The 24,384-nt window shown below is 32.3% G+C and overlaps 3 protein-coding genes across 6 annotated transcripts; 2 read left to right on the forward strand and 1 right to left on the reverse strand.

Annotated features, from left to right (window-relative positions):
• On the forward strand, positions 1-11,387 carry LOC110995408. Of its 2 annotated transcripts, none has more exons than XM_022262574.2 (9): positions 1-370; positions 448-573; positions 655-860; positions 1,083-1,409; positions 3,012-3,188; positions 3,931-4,197; positions 4,713-4,975; positions 5,345-5,551; positions 6,681-11,387. In XM_022262574.2, the coding sequence occupies exons 1-9, from the start codon at positions 260-262 to the stop codon at positions 10,967-10,969; spliced, it is 5,973 nt and encodes a 1,990-aa protein (XP_022118266.2). In that variant the 5' UTR covers positions 1-259; the 3' UTR covers positions 10,970-11,387. The 2 variants fall into 2 exon arrangements, with proteins under 2 accessions (XP_022118266.2, XP_022118274.2); XM_022262582.2 differs by having other exon boundaries at positions 3,033-3,188.
• A 725-nt stretch (positions 11,388-12,112) lies between these two features.
• Positions 12,113-12,827, reverse strand: LOC110995400 (prefoldin subunit 1). The gene has a single exon (XM_022262562.2). It carries the CDS (start codon positions 12,658-12,660, stop codon positions 12,286-12,288), a length of 375 nt encoding a protein of 124 aa, XP_022118254.1. The 5' UTR covers positions 12,661-12,827; the 3' UTR covers positions 12,113-12,285.
• Positions 12,828-13,205: 378 nt separating this feature from the next.
• LOC110995580 (WW domain-containing adapter protein with coiled-coil homolog) lies at positions 13,206-19,763 on the forward strand. 3 transcript variants are annotated; one of them, XM_022262804.2, is made up of 10 exons: positions 13,206-13,387; positions 13,506-13,539; positions 14,008-14,245; positions 14,475-14,798; positions 15,172-15,324; positions 16,155-16,285; positions 16,557-16,791; positions 17,197-17,339; positions 17,543-17,670; positions 17,932-19,763. In XM_022262804.2, the coding sequence occupies exons 1-10, from the start codon at positions 13,347-13,349 to the stop codon at positions 18,005-18,007; spliced, it is 1,503 nt and encodes a 500-aa protein (XP_022118496.1). In that variant the 5' UTR covers positions 13,206-13,346; the 3' UTR covers positions 18,008-19,763. The 3 variants fall into 3 exon arrangements, with proteins under 3 accessions (XP_022118496.1, XP_022118504.1, XP_022118513.1); XM_022262812.2 differs by having other exon boundaries at positions 17,200-17,339; XM_022262821.2 differs by having other exon boundaries at positions 14,475-14,795.
• The last annotated feature ends 4,621 nt before the right edge of the window (positions 19,764-24,384 follow it).

A 24,384-nucleotide genomic window follows, 5' to 3' on the forward strand; every position in this document is an offset into this window, starting at 1 on the left:
AACTGTTATGGCGTTTGTGTTCTCCAATACACAACGCATATTATACGTTCCCTGTCTAAAATTAATAACTTATCATTAATTTCTTTGATATTTACTTAGACTAAAACATAAAATGGAAGTCCATTTCGTGTAAATTCTTCTGGTACACTGTAAGGGCGTAGTGGTTTAAGGTTATGTTAACAATTTTTTAACAAGTGTTAAGTGAATTCCAGTTAAAACGAAGAAGCTGTTTGTGTTTTTCTTTGTACAACATCCCTGAATGAATTTCTCAAGGTTTCTTGATATACAATCATGGTGGGAAGTACCAAGCATTGCGTATTTCTGTTCATTATTTCGAACTGCTTTCAATCTTCTCGATTTTGACATTGAAGTGAGTATCTATATAATTTAAATCACTTGATTTATATTGCTACAGTTCGGAAATAACATTTTTATTTATATTTTCAGGAACTTGAGGAGGCTCTCCTGACCGATGGTACTGAGGACTCTGGCAGTTCTTTGCTCACAGAATTGATTGTACGGCTTCTAAATGGTTGTCTTGGTAACAATGACATCTCAGCTTTTAATTATCAAGTAAATATTCTTTCAATTTGTTAACTTTTAATTTTTTATATTCACATTCAAAAATTTTGATTCTGATGCTATTTATTGCAGATGTATTTAAGACGTCTCTTTCGACAAAAATGTCAAGAGTCAGGCAGATACAACCCCTTTAATACTGACATTGATTTTCAATTTCTTCCCCTCAGAAGAAAAGTTGAAATCCTTTATGCATTATGTGACTTTCGATTGGATGCTGAAGATGTATTTGATTTGTTTAAAAATCTTGAAGCAGAGAGTTTGAGAGTTGAACCTTTAGGGTAAGTTAAACTATTATTAAATTTGTCCATGTTTTATTATTGAATTTACATATTACTTCACTTCACTGTGAAGTGATTGTGACTTTAAGTGCTAAAAGTGTTTTTTTTAAGTTTTATGTTAAACTGAATATTTTTACGGGATTCTCGAGTGTGTTATGTGTTTCAGAACTAATATTAAGAAAGTTTGCTCTATTTAAGATAACTCATTACTTACCTTTACAGATGGGATGACAATGACTCTGCTTACTGGTATTTCTATGGCACTAGATTATATAGAGAGGACATAATTAGAAAACCTAAGGCAAAGAAGAAAAAAAAGAACAAAGATAAAAAGAGGGGGTGGCTACATGGCGACGAGTGTAACGAAGATGAGACAGAAAGGGTGTGGCAAGTTGTTTGCTTTACTGAAGAGGATTGGACCAACCTAACACAAAAGTTCAGCAAAGCTACAAGCAAGATCGAGAAGGAGTTATTTAGATCTCTCTCCCAGAACTTTATGCCTGAAATACCAAGACTTTTTCATGAAAAAGAAAGACTTCAGAGGAAAAGGTCAGTGAGATGAGATTTATTTATAATGCTAAAACAAGACACTCTTATGAATATCAAAATAAAAATTTTGTACTAATATTCTATTATAAATGCAAAGCAATTAATTAATATTTAAAAATTAATATTTAAAAATTAATATTTAGACTTACATTAGGTGAAAATACTAGACAAACACATTCAGTATCAAAGTGAATCACACTGGATATACATAAATACAAGAGAATAGACAAAGAGTAGAATAGACTTATTTCAAGGTGGATATTCTTATATCAAAAATACATCCTACTGTGGTTGTCCAATTGTTGTTAAAATGGATACCATATTTGAAAAAGAAGAGCCAGTGCACCAATTTCATTGGTTACAATAAAGTTTCGATAATTGTTTTGACATTATTGAAAAAAAACAGGTTCACTAAAAAGCCATGAGCGAGTTCTCAGAAAAAATCATAGTGAACTATGTACTCATGGTGTATTCTATGCTGATAATTTATTACCAGATGGTATTGACAAGATTTAATGATTTTATTATCACAAGAAGCTTTGGTCATTTTCTAAAATTTAGTTCTCATTTTACAATTTTAATAACGAATTTAATAACACATTTAAAAATAACAAAGCATAGTTGAAGACTTATAAATTTAAGAAGACAATACATAATATAAATTCCTTTTATAAACTGGTTGTACTGAATTGAAACTGCAGTAAAGTGTGTTGTTAAATAACAATGTTACTTTGTTCTATTGATTGGTCTTGTAATACCAAGATTATTAAATGTATTTCGTTTTTTTAAACCATCCTTGTGCTTCAGAATGGTCAATAATTATTATGTACATGGAAAGACTACTACACTACATACTTATTGATTTCTATTAAAGTACAATAACACAAAATATAATAAACATCTGTTAACCACCTTATCACCCATAGAAGGGAAGGATGGATGATGGGCTTCAGAAATGTGTAACTTTCTTGTGTGATAATTCTCTATCGCTGTAACTATAATGATAATGCTTATTTTATTTATATCACAATAGAAAATGGTTTCATTTTTCAATATATCATGTTAGAGAGTTGCATAGCCTCGAGGCACCTAGTGCCTCCAGATGTTTATAGAGGTTGATGTGTGTTAATAAACCGGCAAACTGAAAGCTTTGACTGCATATAGATGTCACTAGAAAGTGGATCAAGAGAAACCAAAGTGTGCGGTAGTTTCCAAGATCACATGATTGCATGCAAGATGATTTTAATGTCATAAGCTAGTATTTAAAAGACTTTAGTGTATAGATTTTAAGTGTAATATTATCAACAAGCTGTTTTCTTTAAAAATAGTAAAGATATACACCACAGATCAAACAAAACGAACTGATTCTTTGGCTATTTTTTTGGATTTGTTAGGGATTTTTTTAAACACAAGACCGAATACGCCTATTAGCAAAGGTAATCTATACGACCAATGGTGTTGTTTCCTCATTTTTTAAAGTAATACTAGTAGGGCATGTCAAAACACGCTCGCTTGTTAGAATTACAATTATCGTCTAGCAAAAGTGGGTTCAACACCCAATAGGATAGATTAGATTAGGTCTATATTGTAATGATTTTAAAGGTTACTCGAATTGGCACCCAGGCGAACATCGAGTCGAGTTTTGGAGAAGATACGACAGAAGGAGGAAGAAGAGAGCAGCAAGGCGACTACCGACGTCGAAGTCTCTAAAGACTCCGACAGCATTGAAAGCCAAAACAGTGCCAGGCGTAATCGGGCTAAACGCCGGAACTTTTTGAGGTAGGTTGAACACGTATTTGATGAAAGTTTCAGTCAGTCACAGAAATTAAGTGAGAGCGTTTCGGCGGCTTAAGTTATTATTTTATTTATAATTTTGTACCAGGCCTTTGTTTTATTAAAAGCATCAATGTGGAAATATATTTTCATTGGACACAAATTCTACAATATTACTTTTGTCAATCCCGAAATAAGTACTATGCCAGACATAGTATATACATACTCTTGTGTCTAGGGTACAAAATTTAAGCTAAATAAGCGTTTTTGCAGCTTGGACCAGACATTTTTCGACAGTCGTGACTTACTAATGCCAAACAAATACAGTACCCTGGTCAGTCTAAGTCGTGTAGTCCTTTAAAAATAAATATATTCAATATTAAATATCTTTGTATTTTATTCATTCGACATTAAATTGAATAGTGACTACTCACAACGATCAGTTCTTACAAAAAGAATAGTTGAATTCAGGTAACCAAATTGAAAATGTAGGATGCTGAAAGGTTTTATTGTTAAATGTTGAGTTGAATGGAGGAATACTTAACAACTATGTGCCAAACTACCCCTATATTTTAAAAGGCGAAAACAAATCACGTTTTATTAAGGATATTGCAGGTATCATAGGTGTATCACGAAGACCATATGACCACCATTCATAAGTGATTCAATATATGTCATATACTGTACTATAATGTTAAACATAAATATTATAATACCCTTTATTTCATACTCGTCTTAATATTTCCAGATCGAAATCTCGGATATCCACATCTGATAGCAGTGGTAATTCGGAGGGAGAAGAAATGCCTAGAGCCGTAAAACCTAAAAAGGGTACAAAGAAGTCAAAGATCAAAGAAGATGCAGAGAATAGTGCACCTCAAGAGCCCCCTATACGAACTGGACGAAAGACAAACAACTCACTTGCTTCGGCTACCTTTCAAAATGACCAAATTGTTATCCCGGACAATGATGAGCCGATTAACAGCACCAGGAAGAAACTTAAAACTTCACAAATGTAAATATACTTTTATTATTTATTTTAAAGGTCATATTTTAACTATGTATTTACAATTTTTTTTATCTTAGCTTTGCTTTTTAAGTAATAGGTCAGTTATATATAACTTTACAACATTATGACGAAACAATGATAAATTCAGCTATTCCATCAATGTTGACTTGGCAATATGTATATGTAATTTTATTGGCTAGCGACTGATAAAATATATTGTGAATTTGGTGATAACAAAATGAAATTTAGCTGCTTTTCTTAGATGTAAAATCCTACTAATTGTAAAATGGCATTTAAAGAGATTGTACTTTTATTCCTTATGGCTTTAAAGAGTTTGTGGACAAAAAAACTAGTGTGCCCTAATTCTTATTTTCTATCTGTATTTGTCTACATTTGTACTAGATGTTCTAAATGTTTAGGTTGTTGAACCATTCCTGATAAAATTGCTAGGTTTCAATAGTAGTACAAATTATTTACTAATTGATAGTTTAATATTTTAAACACAACTCACTCAATTCCAGATTTAGCCAAACTAAAGAAGATATTCAAACTGACATGTACAAAGTACTGGAACAATTGAGGAATCACCAAGATGCTTGGCCCTTTTTAGATCCTGTTGAAGAAGACTATGCACCAAATTATTACAGTATAATAAGACGGCCTATGGACCTCCATACGATGGAAGAAAGACTAGATAGTGGTTATTATATGGATTTTGCTACATTTAAAGCAGACTTTAAGCTAATTGTCAGCAATTGTCGGCTTTACAATGGACAAGATAACGGTGAGTTTCTATCTTCCATATTCTATATCTGGTTCCATTGATGAGATTTTGAAAGAAGAAAACATATGCTATGTATGATTATCACAATGTTACATCATTCTATGAAATAAATAAGAAATACATCAAAATCTGTATTAATATAAAATATAATTATTTTGTTGGATTTAGTAATGCAATCAGCTTAAAGCATGTGTAAAGTATATGTCTATAATGAAAGAGAGCTTAATTTACTCTCAATGTTATTAAAACAGTATCACTAATTGGACCTTATAAAGGCCTGAAGTATTCTTTCATTTCTTTCTATTCAATTGTCACGAAATAAGATAGATGGGTTAAAACAATGCAATGAGACTTAATATTTTTTTAAAGAATATACAATGATGGTCGACAACTTGCAAGCAGAGTTTGATCGATTGACTGAGAAGTATATGTATCCTGTATCTTCTTCTGACGAAGAAATAGCCGTAGAATATCAAATGCCGACACCAGCTCGTCGACAGAAACGTAAAGGTAGTGATTCGCCATCAAGAGTTGCTGGCAAACGGAAGAAACATAAGTCTCAATCAGAAAGTGGAGGTAAAATCTTTTACTTTCATTTTATAATAATAATAATAAAGCCCATTTATTTCCAACAATCTTAAATATTTTTTTTATCTTATAACTATTCAACTAAAACTTTGTATGTAATACAGTTGCTCAAAAAGTGGCGTATTGCAGGCACGTTTAGCGTTCGGGATGAGGGCTATTACACACTTACACACATTACCTTTTTCGCACTCGTGCGTTCTCTTTCTCAACTGTCAAAAGAATGTCTATTTAAAAGAAAAAACCAACCACGAAGTTTTTACTAAAAAAAATCACAGATTTTTTATCATTCACGCAAATATTATAAAAAGAAGCTACTAATTTGTTTCAATATCAGATTTAATGATTGGATTCAATAAGTTAGGTTTGTTTTCTTTTCATTTCATATCAATAAAAATATTCTACTGAAGACTTGGCTGTATGTGCGTAGTTCCCTTTGCCTACTCAGAATGGGTGAAGAAAAGAAAAAAAATCTGTGCTCATATTCTTTTACGGTTGGCGCCATATTCTATTTATTCTTAAAAGGCCGGCAGCGCGCTTGCGATCCTTCTGGCAGTGCGAGTGTCCATGGGCGGTGGTGTCACTTAACATCAGGTGAGCCTCCTGCTCGTCTGCCTCCTGTAACATAAAAAAAATCGTCACGGTCGTCGACTTGGAGATTCAATTCTTGTATGTTGTCTTCTAGATTTTTTCAAGTAGTGACTGATATCCTCTGTTGTTTTTAATGATTTAGGTTGTGATTTGAAAGTCGTCCTGACTCTCTTTTGTTTTCCTAGGATATAGGTAGCTCTTACTAGGCGGTGATCCGATCTAAATCCAAAGCTATTTTTTACTTATTTTTTGGGGTTCGGTTGTTAGAATAAAATAATATATCTAATTTGTTTTTCCATCAGGTAAAGGCTATGCAGGATAGCCAGGTCTATTTACGGTTATTTCTTATTTTGAAGAATGTATTCATAATCGAAAGTTTGTTCTCTGAAACATATTGCAATAAGTTTTCTCCTCGCTCACTTTGAAATCAATAGCCGAATATTTCCCTTGTCATCTTTATTACTGAATAAAAACTAAAAAGGTTTAAATTTCAACTACATTTATTAAATTTATTAATGTATATTTTCAGAACCTAAATGCAGTACATCTAGCATTATAGAAGACCAAGAACAAGAAGTTAAATGCGATAACTCTGATTATAGTGACCGAGAATTGAGCCAAACAGTTACTGAGATGGACAATAACAAAGGTGAGACAGAAGAAGATAGAAGTAATAAAATTTCGAAAGAATCTCGCAATGAAAAGGGTAAAAAACGACATAGGCATGGAAAGCACTCCAAGGTTCATAAAAAGAAACAACATAGTTCCAAGACCAAGCATAACAAGAAGCACAACAAAAAGAACGAAAAAAGTGGTATAAAATCTAAACAAAAGAAAAGTAAACAAATTGAGCAAATAGAGCCTGAATGCACAAAACAATGTGATTCCCAGGAATGTCTTTCAAGCTCAAACAGTCGAAGTGCTAGTCCTCTGCCTTCCATTCACACTCCCACTCCGTCCCCCACTGAAGTTGTTGAACCAAAAACTAGTAAAACTAAGGCTAATCTAAATCAACCTCATTCATCAAAATGCCATAACGCAAGAATCCAGTACCTTATAGACAAAATTGATAACTTTAAATTTCCAAAGGGTGCAGTAGCCAAACATATTTTTAAACAACTTTTTGGGAACGAAAAAACAAAAAAGAATCTCATTGCACCAAAAAGGGACAAAAACCAAAAATTGCGCGAAACTATCGAAAAATTGAAAGCGAAAAATAAAAAGTGCCGCGACCCGTCGTTATTCACAAGCCTCTTTTCTCCAAGGAGTGGGAGAAGAGTTGAAAGAAAACCCGATTATAAGGAAGACAGTGACGAAGATGGCTCGGATAATGAACCTCTAGAAAATGTTAAAGGAAAGTGTAACAATAGAAAACTTACAAAAAAATGTTCCTCAAAAAGTGAGTCAACTTCGGAGGCTCTAGAGGAAGCCATGAAGGACATCAGTAAATGGCTTGAAGATATGCCAGAAAAATCAGTGGGTAGCTCACTGGAAAGCTCAGCTCCTAGTGTAACTACAGAAGAACAGGACAGCAGCAGTCGTCAAGATTATGAGAGCTTACTCAGTGAAAAATCCACCACATCTAAAAAAGACTTCACGCGAAAACGTCAATCTTTACGTGAACTAAAACTTGTAAGAAAGCGAGAAATACAACGAACAATCGATAGACTACAACCGGGAAAAAGCAAGGGAAATTTATTAACGAATTTTCCTAAAAATATTGAGGACTATGTTGAATATGGGGATTCAAGCCAAAATGAAGAAACCAGCCCAAAGTTGAACCTCGGATCAGTTCTTCCTACAGTCGATTTTCAATTGTCACAGGAATGCAGTATAAGAAATGTGTTAACTGAAGAATTACCCATTACATCCACTGAAACAGAAGCACCTGTAGAGGATTCTGATAAAAAAGAGTCAAACGAAACAGTGGTTCTTACTACTCAGAAGGATGAAGAAGATGAATGTGAACCATCTGTATCAAAACTAAGTCAGGAAAAAGCAACACCAAATTTAAGTGCTTGGTTTAAAGCTTTTGGTGCTCCTAAAACGACTGTACCACCTACTTCTGTGAAAAAGAAAAGTAATACTGATAATGAAGGAAAGCCGGTCAAGCCTGAAATAACAGAAGTAAAAGTAAGTCCTAAAATAAACTCAAGCAAAATTGACTCCCCCAATGATCCAAACTCTCCAAACCACGATGGGGGTGATAGTACAAGTGACACAATCGTTGTGCCACCTCCACTTCCAAGAAGAACCAGTACTGGTAGTTCGGTGTCAGAGCAATCATGTCTTAGTCAGGACTTAGACTCTCCTCGCCATCAAATGTCCCATACTTCTCCTCTAATTCGCTCCCCAGCCTCACCGCGATATTATGACGGAGTCATAATTAATGGAACTGTTCGTGCCGGTTTTTACCAAGATACTACGTCAGTTAAGAGCAGTCCTGACAAAATATGTAGCCCAAGGGAAGCACCACAGTCACCTTTCTCTTCAAGTCCATTACACGTATACGCCGCATCCGCTGGTTCACAGGCAACTATTGCGCCAAACTACTTCGTGGATCCTAACAAGAGTCCATTGCTTATCAACACTCAAACCACTTCATCATTCTACGAACAGAATAAAGCAGCTACTCTCAGTAAAACTCCCAGACTTCCAACTGACGCTAACCAACCATTTTCTCCTGTGTCACCTGATTACTCTCCAAAACAGCCACATTATATACCTTCACCACTTTCAGACCAAGTGCAATCAAATTGTGACAACGAGAATAAGTCTTCATTTTCTGTTAAGAAACGAACATATAACGAATTACAAGAAACTGAAGTTAAACCACTAGATAAAGGTTCTAATACTTTACAACCTCAGAGAAATGAAGTGGTACCCCTCAACCAAACATTGCCTGCTTTTTCAAATGTAGACAATGTTCTTTCGGTTGAAGTGGAAAAGAAAGTTGAAGATAATAGTGACATGAAATATGCAAAAACTATTAATAGCCTTTATGAAAATAATGAACCAGCACATGCCAACAATAAACCCCTTGAAATGACCAAGAAAAATGCTGTAGATATGGTCAACATGGGTTATTTTATTTCTGAAGAAGCCAAAGGCCAAACCACTGAGCTACGTGATGTTGAATACTTTGCCAGAGAGAGAGAAATTTGTAAAACCCAGAGAAGATATGAATTAGATTCTGTGGTTATGAATAGCCAGCTTCCTAAACCATTAACAAAACCTAATATTAGCACATACAATTATACACCTGCTCATACACATGAAAGACACAATGATGTGAACTTGAAACAGACAATATCACATGCTCATCAAAATCCATATGACTCCCTTGCCTCTGGTCAGCAAATGAGTAGCTTACCTTTTAAAGTAGGTAGGTTATCCTTTAACGATATTGATTCAGCCAATAAAAAGCTGTATTCAAATAGTATATCATCAACGCCACTTGATTTCGGCAATTGGAGGGAGCCAAATCAGGGGCATAAACAAGATCCTCTACCCGCTCACTTTTCTACTGCTACCAACAGTAATGGCAATGAGACAAATTCCACCAACAAAAAACAGTATTCAGATAATATATCATCAACTCCACTTGACTTTGGCAACTGGAGAGACACAGATCACACTTTAAAGCAAGACCAACTGCCCGCGGACTTTTCAGCTAATACCAACAGTGACAATGACAATAATTTGGTCAACAAAAAGCATTACACAAATAGCATATCTTCAGCACCCCTTAATTTTGGCTATTGGAAAAATCCAACTCCAACGCGAAAACAAGAACGTGTGTCCGCGAATATTTCGTCTTATGTTGATAACAATGAAAAAAATCTTCAGCAACAGCAATACAACAACTATGCATTGCCACGGATAACTTCACACAAAGTCCCAACAAATTCAACTGGGCCTGCTGAACTAAGGATTCCCAATCCTCGAGCCACAATGCCAAAATCTGACAACACTAATGTTCAATTATCAACCACAAAAAAAACACAAAACAATACTTTTGCTGCCATGCCCTACAAAAATCCATATATCAGCCATGCTACTCTTTACGATTCAATTGAACCAATGAGGAATTTGGACTTGCTGGAAAGACATTCTGATGCAAATGAACGTTATTTGTCAACTTTTGCTAATAATGTTTCTCTGTATCAGTCTAAACTTTTCGGAAAGGGCTTAGGCAAAGAGATAAATACACCTAATACATCTAATATTATTTATACCCAAGTTCAAATGAATTTAGAAAGTGGATTTGAAAATAAGTCAACCACAAAAAGGAAATGGATAGAATCTAAGCAATCAGCACCTCAAGCATATCCCGCATCTTCTTGTGGTGATAATGTATTGACATCTGGGAAGACTTCCTCAATTATACCCCCAACAACATTTAATTTTGGTTCAACCACCATGTCACTGGGTAGCATGTATGGTGATAATTCTGGTTTCTCTATTGAAAATTTTAGGAATAGTACCACCCAGCTTATGGCAGCCAACTACATGGCTGCTGCAGTTGCTAATCGAAATAACAGCGCAACTGCTGAAAAATTTGTGCAACCAGCCCATCAAAATAATCATGGTGGAAGCACATATCCCTTCATGACACATTCGCAGGCTCCAGCTGGATATCCATTTGTGGGTACTGATGCTTCATCCCCTCTCTATCAACAATACATTCAAAGGTATCAAGAAGAATTACAAAGACAAACTGGAGCACAGATAATGGGCCTCTACCCACCAACATATCCTCCCACTTTAGGTGTTCGTCAACCATATGACTCAATTAATAGGCCTTCTTGGATATAAAATTTGCTTTACAACCTGCTCAAACTATAGGACTAGTGCAATGACTCGGGCTATCCCAAAATAATAGTACACTGAAATTATTTCTATAGTAAGAAAAGTGTATGACAAACTACATAAAGGCTTTTTTGCAACCACTACTTAATGTTCTTGCATTGTTGTTACCTTAAATAATTTGACAAAATTATTTTAAATAAAGCTTATATAGACATGGTAACCCTACACTTCAACCTTGTCCAGTTAGATAAAAACACCAGAAACATCACAGTCACATTTAAAATAACTATTACTGTATTGAAACTCCTTCCCCGGTTAGTTGTAATGCATATACTTTATTTTGTGAGATTTATAAATGTTGGTCATTTATCATATATATATCATTGGTGTCATCATAATTTGGCTTATTATATTTTCAAATTAGTACTATAATAATGTTATTTATGTGAATATTAATATTATTATAGTAATATTGATGTGTGTCTATGTTCAATTATGTAATATTTATGTTCAATTTACTTAATAATTTAAAATAAAAACTTCATAGTAACATTGATAAATTATTAAGTATCCTCCCTAAACAACAGATGTTCTGAGGTATTAAAACTAATTTAAAATTTCTGTTAGTTTCAATATGATGTGTAATAAATGTAAAGAAAACAGAGTAGATTTTTTTATGTTGTGTAGATTAAGGAACTGATAATTATATTACTTTTGTAAATTTGTAAGCATAATAAGAAGCCATTAAGTTATTTTTTTTGTATATGGAGATACCTTTTTTTTCGAAAATGCAATATTGCAAATATTTTTCTAATATTCTTTTATTTGTAATTGTTACACTCATAAAAATAAACATGTCTTAGTTAGAAGTTAAAGAATTTATGTTCATATTGCGTTTACTTTGTTTAAGAATTATGTATAGATATAGTTTTGATTTATGAATAACATTTATAGTAAATAATTGAAATTATACTAAGGAATAAAAACCAATTTTCTGTGTACAAAATTAAAATAAAGGTTTTGAGACATGAACATCTTTTTCATAAGGTCAAATTAGATTATAATATCTCATAAGTGAACTACCACTAAGCTTACTAGTAGAGGTTCTGATTATTGAACAGTTAGATTATTAAAAAAGAAAACAAGTTCTTTAAAATGAAATAAGTTTAATAATAATTAAGCAGTTACATTTTTTTGTAGTCAATCATTGTTCATATACTTGTTATAACTAAAAAATGAGTGTTATTTATATAAAATTAAGAGAATTATAAAATACTTTCAAGATACCAAATTCTTTGGTAATAGAAGAGTTATTTCTATGGTTATGCAGTTTTTTCACTTTGTACTTTGCGCTGTTGTACCATTTCTCTGATGTTGTCTTGGCTCTCTTTTAAGTTTTTTTCTAAATACTGCTTACTCTCTTCAAGTTCAGAAATACGAGTTGACAATTGGGTTACTTTAGTCTCGAGATTACTTTTTATCTCCTCTATGTCGGTTAAGAGAAACATCCTACCTACTGATTCGTAGGCTTTTGTGTCAGCTGGCAGTGTATCCGATTGAACTTCAACATGCCTCATTACCTTTTTAAGCACTTCAATTTGACTATCGATAACATGTATCTTTTTTTTAGTACTTTGCATTTTTAATTGTAGTTCTCCGAAAGCTTTCTTTAGTTCTAAATCTACGGGTATAGACATTATAACAAAACACTTGGAAGTCACTAAACTTATAATTCACTTGATGTGAATATTCTCAAAGATGAACTAAGAAATATTACAGAAACTAGGAACTCACTATTGGCTTTAGGTTATTTTATAATTTACACTATGAATTTGTCATCACTTACATTTAGTGCAGTTGTCTATGGTAAATGGTAATCATGTAACTTCCAAAATTTATCTATACACTATAGTGTATAAATAAATTTTGTAAGTTGGATGATTATGATGACGTTATGTTTCTGTAATCTGTCTCGGCTCTCGAATGCATCAACGCTTAATAACGGCGGTCGTATATTTATTATTGTTATGTTAGGTACTCAACATTGTTTTATTTTATTTCTTTTCTCAGCTACCTAGCTTGTTGCTGCTCGGATTAAAATAGGCTGCTCAATGCTCCATTCTTAGATTCCTCTACGGTTCTCATTCAGCACAGACTCAATTTCATTGCACTTTATGGTCTCATCTACTTTGTTTATGGAATATATTTATCTCTTTCACATCTATGCCTATCGACTCTTTCTTGAGGTTGACTTGAGTGTCTCGGTCTCGAATGTGACATGGCGTCCATCAAGTTATATTGCGGCCTCCTGTAAATCGACTTTTATGACAGTGGTGTTTTTTCGTTTTATCACTGAGGCCGTAAAAATCGTATATTTGCATTGATGGTAATGCATGCAAGGAAACCTCACCGAATAAGCGATGGGTAAGATAATCTTTTCTATTCTCAGATCTGCCCTCTGTAGATGGCGGTCTAGGATTTTTACAATATTTGATTTTACGTTATCCCGTTAAGAAACACTTACTATTTTATCTATTTTCAGGTACTTTGAGAAGCACCAGGCCCATCCATATCAGGTTTGTTATATTGCCAAATATTACAAAACTATATAGTCTAAATTATACAAACACTAACAAGTTTCATTTGTTGAGTTTTAAGGCAATTATTTACAAAAAAATACGTATTCTTTTGGTCCTAAGAGGCTAATTTGAAAGTTTTGTTTGTTGTATAGAATTGAATTTGAATTAATATTTACGAATTCACGTGCAAAACATCTCTGCTTGTATTAATAAAATCAGGTGGACATTTGTGTGTTGGATGTTATATTACAATAACGTATATTAAGAAGTATAACACAGCCTGATAGTTTTGTTTTAATTAAACAAAAACAAAAAACACCTTATAACTTTGTAAACTTTAATAAATTCTATACCAATTACTTAATTATACTACTGTTTAATATATTTCAAAATAATGGTAGATGCTTATAATTTTACTCTTACATTTTATCCTGTTATCTATAAATTAATGTGGTCTCATAACAGAAATATAACTCTAAGAGGGCCAATGAATATGGATCTACCGACCATTACACACCACTCAGATCCCCCAATGGAAACATGTCACATGGCCACAATGCACATGGGCACACTGGCCATGCCCATCATCACTATCATATGGTTGATGACAGAGGATATGTCACATCAAGAAATTCCTATGTCCCCAAGGGATCAGAAAAGGAGAGAGATCGAGACTATAAATCCTCTAGAAATAAGTATACTGGTCAGTCAATACATTATACATTTTTAGATTGTTTTTAACAACATATAATTTAAAATAAACAACTCTTACTTTAACAAATTCTTCATTTTTGTTTCAATTTAAAAATATTATAATTTGACATAAATCTTGCAGTTACATTAAGTGGTTATATGAATATAACATTTCTATGACAAGTAAGAAAGTGTCACTATTATAATGATCACAATAATGAAATTAGCTAAACTTTCAGATGTCAGATCACCAAAGGAGAAACGGAAAGATAGTGAACGTGAAAAAACTAACCATGAACGTTGTGAATCTGAGAAAAAAAGTAGGACTAGTGGCATGAATAGTGTTAATTCTGGTAGCAAATATTATAAGAGGGGTGGATTACCTGCAAATGCAGGCCCATCAAGCAGTGAGTGGTCAGAACATATTAGTTCATCAGGAAAGAAATATTACTATAATAGTGAACTAGAAGTATCACAGTGGGAAAAGCCTAAAGAATGGGACTCTCGCAAGAATTCATCCAAAGATCATCAGACAACATATACAACTTCTTCATCTAGAGGTAGTAAGTATTTTTTAATATTGAAATCCATATTGTTTTCAGTAACTATTTTAACATAATTTAAAGAAACTTAAGAATTAAAATAACAGGAGGCACAAATAAAAGTGAGCTGTGCTATTGATAATAATTTTAAATGAAGGTAACTCACTGATAAAGAAGGACATATTGGAAACAAAAATTCTTCTTCTAAAGTTGAATTTTCAATTATTTTTGTAACTATAATTTTAATCCTTGAACTAAAAAATGTGAAGTTTGTACATTATTTTACCTCTCTTTTTAACTAAACTAAAGCTTTGAGACATAGCTGTCTCAAAGTTTTAGTATCATAATTATCTAGAGATGTAACTCTTGAAACTTTTATATTTACAAACTTTAGATCGTGAAAAGCGATCACGGTCGCGGCGGCGGGAAATTGAAAAGACAAGCAAGAGAACAAATACGTCTGAGAGATACTGGAGTGCGTCGCGTGAAAGTGTTTCTGATAGAACAAGGACGAAACATCCACCACACTCTGGCCATGACACAAAAGGTAGGCAAAGATTGTTGACTAGAATCATTTTAGAATTGTATGTTATGTCCCTTGATGCTGCAAAATACTACATTTATTTCAAGAAATTGAAATGAAAAAAAAAATATTATCTATGCTTATCTGAATAATAAAAAAATCTTACTCCATCACATTACAAAATAGATTGATTAATGCTGGTTAGGCTAAAATATGAATTTACTTTAAATTTAAGCCTTAAGAAATAACCTTCATTAGATTATTGAAGAAGCTAATCCTTATAAGAAGATTTTTTTTTCAATATTAGCTATATTCTTCTATAATTTTAAATAATAGATTATGAACCCAACAAATAATCTATTTAATTAAGTATATTTTATATCAACTCTCTCTTCTGTGTTTCTGAGACTACTTCATTATTTGCCAATAAATGCTTTAAAATGTATGGCTTTAATAAACCTACTGCCTACACAAAATTTTCTTTTTAATATTTAATAAAACTAATTGAAATTTTCTAGAGATATTCAATCAATACTTAAAATGAATAAAGACTTTTTTTATTTATTTATTATTATTAATCACCACACCACACAATAATACACTAATCTTGTAAATTTTTAATGCTAAAGGTATATTTTTAGAACTGCAGCACTATTCCTGAAAGTTTTGCAGATAACTTTTAATAAAATAATAAAGTATGTGTATGAAAAAAGCATATTGGACAACATTTGGCTATGACATAATATATGACATATATGCATCAAGCTATATTTAACATACATTAAGTGTTTCCAATATGTGCTGGAAGGTGCTTCCTAAAAAGTGAAGTTAAATGGCCTTTTTCATAATTTCAGAAGGGCACCGTTCTCTTCAAGATATGGATATATCACCAGACAGAAGTACGCCTGTCTCCGAAGGCTCACACGGCGTTCGCAATGAATCTGCAGCGCCCCCTGTTGTTGTTCTCAACAATTCTAATCCAACAGTCAGTATTGCTTTACAGATGAACAAATTACAAATCTTATGTTTTTTAAGCTTAGACAAAAATATATTTTTTATGAACAAAAGCATGTAAGATTTTTGGGAATTTTTATTTCTTTCGTTGTATTACTAACCATGAAAACAGAAGTGATTAAAATATAAATGAAATAATTTATAATTGATACCCTTTAACTTATCGGCCTTATAGGTCTCAAAGTGACAAATAATAAGATTGTCCAGTCCAAATAATTAAAATTATAATATGATTTATACAGAGTGGGTCGTTGCTAGCTGCGGCACTGCCCAGGATCGTCGCCCCCGCGCAAGCTTCCACCTCGGGGTTGGGTCCAGGCGTCAGTACATCCTCGGGGCCTCCGTGTAACAATGGAGCCTCAGACAGTCGGTCAGAGACCCCACAAAGAGATGCCGGACCACCGACACCGACACACTCGGAAAATATCGACCCCCACGCGCCACCCTTACATTTGGAAAATGCTTTGCCAAGAAAAAGTAAGTATATTCCAGACTTTTAAATGTGGTTTTCAATTATTAGAAGAATTTAATTTACATAAGAGGTGCTACTTTGAAGTGGTTATTCACAGCAGGTAATTTCATAATTTTATTAGTAAAAATTAATTGATAAAAATAAAATAAAATAAAAATAAAATACGTTTATTTTGGAACATAAGATCTTCTAGGTATCACTTATTCCACGTCAATCAATTCAAACTTGTAGGCATCCCTACTCATCGGCAAAGACAGAGGGTGTAGGCCGAGAGAAAAAGCCGGCGTAAAAAACTCTCGGTACTCTTTTAAAAAAGCAAATCATCAAACAATATTTAAAACAAATATATCAAATTAATTAGAGGCATAATTAGAGGATAACAAGGAACTACCAAATAATGTTTGTTTCAGTGGAATGCCTTGGTAGTTACTCGTCTGTGGTGGGAAGTTTACAACAAGCTGCCCCAATGCTGACTCCCTCCTTGATCAATTATGTTCGTGCTGAGTTAACCACACATGTTATTGGATGGCCAGCGGATATACTTGAAAAACAGGTGACATATTTCACGATGAAGATAAATATATAGAGGCAGGGTGATGAAAAGCAATTTCTTAAATTAATTTTAATCTCCATTATATTTAAAAGCTTCCAATGTTCATGTTTCGTTAAAATTATTAGTACAATAATTTTGCACTTAAGTAAAAGTGATAAATTTGCTTCTGTCTATTTTGAATATATAGTTTTGTTTTTATATAGGCCAACAAATATATGGAAGAGGCACATCAGCTGGGTTGCCTGCAATGCACCCGAGTGTCTGCTGAATTAAAATGTTCTCGCTCCGTGGTGAGACACACAGAAATCCAGGCCACACTACAGGAACAAAAGTGAGTAATGATGCACTTTAGAAATATTAGATATATGTTATACTAAATTGCTTTGTCTGCAAAGTTGTGTTCAGGTAAAAAAACCAAAAGAAATGGTAGTTGATTTCAATTTTCACTATGTTTTGCTCATAGAATATAAATTTGACAGCTATATTAGTATGTAGATCAATTTATGGATCATATCAGTTAATTTAACACTATTCACACAGCTTAATACACCTGAAATTTTAAATAAATAATAAAAATATTGTGATATTTCAGAATAATGTACCTGCGACAGCAAATCTCTCGGCTGGAGGAGCTCAAGTCGCAAAATTCGTTTATGTCAGAAGACTAGGGGTTAAGATGGGGGGTCCCAGCCGTCCCCCCAACACCCGCCAGCCCTAATCCCCTTTTGATGTAATGGACATTTACCTTGTCTTTTGAAGGTATGTGAAAAGTGTCTGGAACTTAACAGGGATTGCAAGAACACTATAACATATGTCATTCGGTTTAGTGATTCTACTTAATTTTATTATTCAGCCATTATTATATTACATGTGTTTGAATACTTTTTTAAAAATCAGACCTTAAACTTAAATATATAACCCGATATGTAGTTTTTAAGGTTCTATTTTTGTTTATTCCAATCATAAATTGTCCACAGGGACTAATCCGTTTTACCTATTTTTAGCAAAAATAATTAAAATTGTATATAATGACAATGTTCGCTAATTGTATTGATGTGACGTTCAGTATTGTAGTATACAAGGAATAAGGTTTCTTGATGTTTTAGAAATTGGTGTCATCTATCGTGATTCGATGCGAAAAATGGGGTATTTTATTTGAAAAATCTGCATTGTTTTATATCTGCCTCTAATGAATAATGCTTGTGGTAAATAATAGAATTTTTTATTCGTGAGTGTACATTTAAAATAAGTTTCGATTAGTTTGGTCGTCAACCTATATAAAAAAACACACTACAAACTTATACATAGATATTAAATTTAGATGAACACAATAAAGTGCAGTCTCCAGATCTGAACCTTGGACCGTCGAGCTGATTATGTAAAGACGTCCAGATACTGTGTTGAAATTTTCATTCCGTTTGCCTGATGTGTCAATTTTGTATATTAAGTCTAGTTGGTCTACGATCTATTTTTGGGACATGTAACATCGATAGCGTCGTTGGAAGGGTGCATTTTTGATAAATCACTGTAATTTTTAATTCTATAGTTTTAGATGTGGACAAGGAAAAACGTAGGGTAAGAATTTGTTTCAGTGACCATAAATGTTGCACAGTCATTTCTTTTGTTTTTCACCCGATTGTAGTTAAACCCGTAAATAAGTAACTGGTAATGATAGGTGTAGATATTAAGCCAAAGAAAGTCTTTAATTAAAGCCTTTTTTAGTTACTGGACGGAATCGAAATGTGTACCTATTGAACCTTGGAAAAATGTCGTCGTAACTAATGTGAATTGTCTACGGTTTGTATTTGTACAAAGAATTTTTAATCCTTGACTTAGCCACTGTTTTAGAGAATGTAATTTTAGATTTATAGAGGCCTGATTTGTCAACTTTCAGTAACCAGTTTCTTGAGTCATGTAAAATAAGAAATGCTATTTTCCTATCAATGCCTCAATTAATCATCCTAAGATATTGTTTTATAATGTGTTTAATGTAAATTTTAAATTATTAAATAAAATAATAATTTGTTAGGTTAGCTCTCATAGAATATTGGTCTGTCGCCGTTGCGCGCTCGTTCGCTTGTACTTTGTAGGGTCGTGTTTGTATACAATAGCTATTAGATGCATGCTACTAATAAAAAGACCGTTAATTAATTCAATCAATATTATAATTTAATATTAATATAAATGTTATGAATGGACCCAAATTGATGTATAAAATTTTAAAATAGGACGTGTATTTTGTATGAGTTTTAGTTTAATTGTAAGTTGCGGTCAAGCGCCAACGGCGTCTACACTAGATAGGTCTTCTTCTTTTTCTAATACTAGGGATATTTTACGGCATAGACGAACTAATAAAGAAAGCTAGGGAAATTTTTACACCATAGACGAACAAAAAAAACATATGTGAAAAACACAGTGGTAGAAGTGAAACCTTCAAAAACAAAGTTTTATAATTAATCATATAGAAATTAAACATTTTTCACTATCTTAATGTATAAAAACAGTTTATTTGAATGATAAATTTTAATTTATAAGTTTAATATTTAATTTGGAATAAAATGAAAGTTTTAAATTTAATAAAATGAAAAAGCGGCAGTAAAAAGAGGCATATAAGTATAATGCATCCTTTCTCATTTTCTCCCACGTTAAATCTTATGAATTTTTTTATTTTTTATTTTGTATTTAATTTTTTATCTCTTTACTGTCGCTTTGTCCGTTGCATGGTTTTAAATTTATTTATATTTGTATTTTAAACTATGTGTATGCCTAAAAAATACAAGAAATTAGAACATAAGCAAATTAAGTTTACAATTAAAAATCACAACGATTCTAAAGTTTTACTTCAACAAGAACCACGCAATATAATTAATAATTAATCTATCGCAAATAAAAACATCTTTATTAATTTGTCTATGAGATGGTACACCAATTAATTGTAATATAAATGAAATTAACAGACGTTCTGTGATATTCATTCACTTCAAACTCGATTACGGGTGAATCGGGTATAACATTCACTCGAGTGTATTGTATACGTTTACCCACACGTTGTATCGTCGTAATTTTAACCTTGGTGTTCCGTGTTGTCGCTCTTGTACACTGTATCTATGTTGATTTTTTAACTTAACTATTTTAGTAGATTTTGTAATGTACGAGTATTAGGTGATCCGACCTAAACGATTCTCCATTTGCATTGATATAGCCAATAATAATTGTAAAATATTCATTCAAGATTCAAGAATTAAGCAATTTTAAAAAAACTGTATTAACTATTTGAGAAATTTTTATGTTAAATATTTCATCACAAATAAATATGTAAATTAGTAAACATTCGCCAGCGCTTTTCACTTCCTTAACGGCCACCATTTATAGTATAACTTTTATAAAAACGATAATGTAGTGTATAGAACTATAATGACTATTAATGTGAGCTCCATCATAAAATACATAATAATATTGTTATTTAAAGTATTTGTAGTATATATAAATATCCAAGTCAATAATGGACACAAAAACTATGAAATGTATGCGTATTATATGCAAAGAATGATTTTATGAAAATATTGCCTCACTGTTATTATTTTTATATTTACCCAACATCTCTTATGTTGGATGAAATGCTGATAGTTATAATAAATATAATATGAGTCTTGTTGGAATGTACTACTGGCAGAAAAATGTCTTGTATGTAGTGAACATTCTGGTCCAGGATGCAACCCAGCTCTCTCTAAGGTATTGCAAATCAGCACCAAATTAACATAGGTATGTCAATATATATTCAGTAAAAACATTATAAAAATAGCTTTAAAATGAATATTTACAAACAAAATTTTTATGCAATTTATTACATAAAACAAACATTAAGGTAAGTTCTATATTTCTATAATGTATTATATGTTTACCTTCTTGGAAACTGAAATAGGGAATTAAACTAACAATCATTTAAGTAGTTTTAGCTGTATACCTAAGAATAACATTAAATTCAATTAAGGGTTACCTTAGTACTAAGTGCTCAGCTATTGCGATTAATGTTTATGCAAATTGCAAATTGATATTATCCATTTGGCGAATGAACATTAATGATTGTCTTGATATCTAAAGTGTATTTTCTGTTTCACTGATAGTTTGCGAAAATAAAAAAAGGGAGCAGTTATTTCATAAATCCTGAAGTTACTGAGCCCATGATGACCCTGTACTATTTATTATGATGCTTTATTTCATTGTGTACTATTCAATGCAAAGCCTGCGATTTGAAATCTCCGAAATATATACATACAAACTGCTTATTAGCCAAATTCAGTACATTATATAAGTGTAGCTCTGCGACCTTTATAAGTGTTACTAGTAACACTTATAAAGTATAACCAAATCAAAGTATGCTTTTGATATCTTTATCTTAAATTAATTAAGATAAATATCAGTTGACATCGAACGATTTTATAACTACATAATAGATTCTAAATTTCTTAATAAGCTTCCTGGAAAAGAACCACCAGTACATATTTAATAAGATAAGATTTTATTTGTATTAACTTTTATTGGTGTAATGTGTTTTATTTTAAGGTTTCAGCAATTCGCGATTGTTATTATGACAGTTTTATAAAACATATAAATTAACGCATAGTAATGTTTCCTAAACATTGGTAGCGAATGCTATTAAATTTGAATATAAACATTCAAGTACCTACTTTATATGGTTTAAGTTATAAATAGCTAATACCCGTTACCTATCTTGCCAGTGTTCCCAACACGGATTTTGAAAATTACGTAGATTTAGGAAAAGTTCGTACCTACGTACATCTTGTTGAGTGAAATGAAAGAGGATAGGGTAGGTAAAACTGAATAAAACGAGTATTATTTTTCATTATTTTCTTCTAAATTAAATTAATATATGTTTTTATTAAAAAGTTTAATATTATCTTGCGTCGGCTCATGGATACTCTTCAGACCACTTTTTATAAACAGTAACCTTGTGAGGGGTTCAACAAACTGTCTGATTATGAGTTAGTTTTCATCAAATTTATTGAAGAAAAAAGTTTTTCAACATTTGCACTATGTGGTAATGTTAATAGCTTTTGTGTAAATTAGGACAGGCGGGAAAACTGCTGAGTTGCATCTCCTTTTTTAATTTTGGCGATATGACGCGTAACTTAACTGCTTTGATTAGCTGATTCTCTTGAAATGGAAGATTTGCATCTCTTAAAGTTCTCCATTCCCGATCTGTGTCTTTTATTTGATAAAAATTTGATTAAAACTACGTAGATTCTGTGACAAGTTCGTAGGTTTTCTTTCAGGAAAGGCCTAAAATACGTAGATCTACGTAAAAAGACGTACAGTTAGCAACGATGTATCTTGTTTAATATGACCTTTTCATTACATTGAGTTGTTTGACATTGTTCGATAAAGTTTTGCGCGTTTCAAGTGTCAAGTCTTGGTATGCCAATTGTCAATTTTCATTGGTATCTATAGAACTTTCATTACTCTATGATCTAAAACCATGACATGTAAGTTATTAATATAGACTTAACATGCCGTGATAGGTCATCCTGAAGGTATAATGGGTATGACGCAATTTATTTTTTATCTTATTTGAGTGATGAAATGGAGATAAAAATGTAACATCTATTTCACTGATAAACAATTATCGGGTGTAGCGATCCTTTAAATAATTGAAATTGTTTGGTAATTATTTATAATACAATATTTTAGTGCTGAAATTCCTCTTACAAGTTATGAGATTTCATTCTATCTATACAAGCGAAGTTTTTTACTTCTGTACTGCGAAGTATTTGTTTGTTTTCTTGGTAAAACTATTTAAGTATTGTTTTTGAGTAATCTAAGATAAAAATTTATTGCAGACAGCAAAATCTATACCACGACTTATATTTCGATTCCTCATTTGACATTAGCTACTGTTTTGTAAAATAATGATACCACATATAATAGTGTATAATATAATATCTTACATCGGTCCCTTGCCACCGTCAACGTGCCAAATCTACTTGAGCCGACTGGAATTGCTAGAGACGATGGCAAGAGACCGGACGGTATGATTTTGATTCCATGGAAGATGGGTCGGGTTTTGGTATGGGATGCCACCTGTTCAGGCACACTGGCCCCTTCCAATCTTCATGGAACTAACAAGAGAGCTGGTGCGGCTTGTGATGCGGCTGAAAAAGCTAAAGTCTGTAAATACAGGGGTCTAGGCTCTGAATATGATTTTGTCCCATTAGGTGTCGAGACCCTTGGTCCGTGGGGTCCTAGCGCATTAAAGCTTTTTAGGGAATTATCAAAAAGGTTAGTCGACATCACAGGAGAACGAAGAGCTGGCAGCTACCTCGCACAAAGAATTAGTCTGGCTATTCAAAGGGGGAACGCTGCTAGTATCTTCGGAACCTTGCCTAAAGGGACTCCTTTTAATAATATTTTTTAATAATTAAATTTTAAGGTTAGTTATTAGATATATTTTTATCTATTAGGTGATGTAGTTGATATATTGTTGTAAATATATTTATTATATAATAATACGTGTATTCATATTAGATTTCGCTATTCTAAATAAATAAATATTTAAATAGTGTAGTGATGTACACAAAAATTGATAAGCAATCGCGATTTATGTTTATTTAATATTGGTGTGCCAATTAAAGACTTAATACATGATTATTCACAATAATTATTTATTAATTAGTAATCGCTGCTTTATTTTATAAAAAGTTAATATTTTTGTTTTTTATTACTGAAAAAGTTATGAACTTAATAAAATTAATCGTCATAACTAAATTATCCGTTTAGAAATATTATTTTCCTGATATACTTAGTTTCTATAAAAGTAGTATTTGTTTAGATATACTACTATAAACCAGAGGAATCGATTCGGTAATATTCCATTTCCGTATCGAATAATTTCGCAACGTCACTATTTATTACTTTTCATAACGTTGCAACACTGAAATTATCAAATCTTGAATCGAATTAAAAATTTTAGTATAAAAAGGTGATAAATTCAGATATTGCCTAAAAAATTGTAATAAAATGCATTTTT

The sequence above is a fragment of the Pieris rapae genome, chromosome Z (assembly GCF_905147795.1).
Source record: "Pieris rapae chromosome Z, ilPieRapa1.1, whole genome shotgun sequence".
NCBI lineage: Eukaryota > Metazoa > Arthropoda > Insecta > Lepidoptera > Pieridae > Pieris > Pieris rapae.

What these genes read in the sequence shown, in the direction of transcription:
- LOC110995408 (XM_022262574.2), top strand. Translation starts at nt 260, where the DNA reads ATGAATTTCTCAAGGTTTCTTGATATACAATCATGGTGGGAAGTACCA. An exon ending in TTCTCGATTTTGACATTGAA is followed by an intron (nt 371 to 447) that starts GTGAGTATCTAT and finishes TTATATTTTCAG; the next exon opens with GAACTTGAGGAGGCTCTCCT. An exon ending in AAACGCCGGAACTTTTTGAG is followed by an intron (nt 3,189 to 3,930) that starts GTAGGTTGAACA and finishes TAATATTTCCAG; the next exon opens with ATCGAAATCTCGGATATCCA.
- LOC110995400 (XM_022262562.2), bottom strand. Translation starts at nt 12,660, where the DNA reads ATGTCTATACCCGTAGATTTAGAACTAAAGAAAGCTTTCGGAGAACTA.
- LOC110995580 (XM_022262804.2), top strand. Translation starts at nt 13,347, where the DNA reads ATGGTAATGCATGCAAGGAAACCTCACCGAATAAGCGATGG. An exon ending in CCTCACCGAATAAGCGATGG is followed by an intron (nt 13,388 to 13,505) that starts GTAAGATAATCT and finishes ATCTATTTTCAG; the next exon opens with GTACTTTGAGAAGCACCAGG. An exon ending in AAATGCTTTGCCAAGAAAAA is followed by an intron (nt 16,792 to 17,196) that starts GTAAGTATATTC and finishes TGTTTGTTTCAG; the next exon opens with TGGAATGCCTTGGTAGTTAC.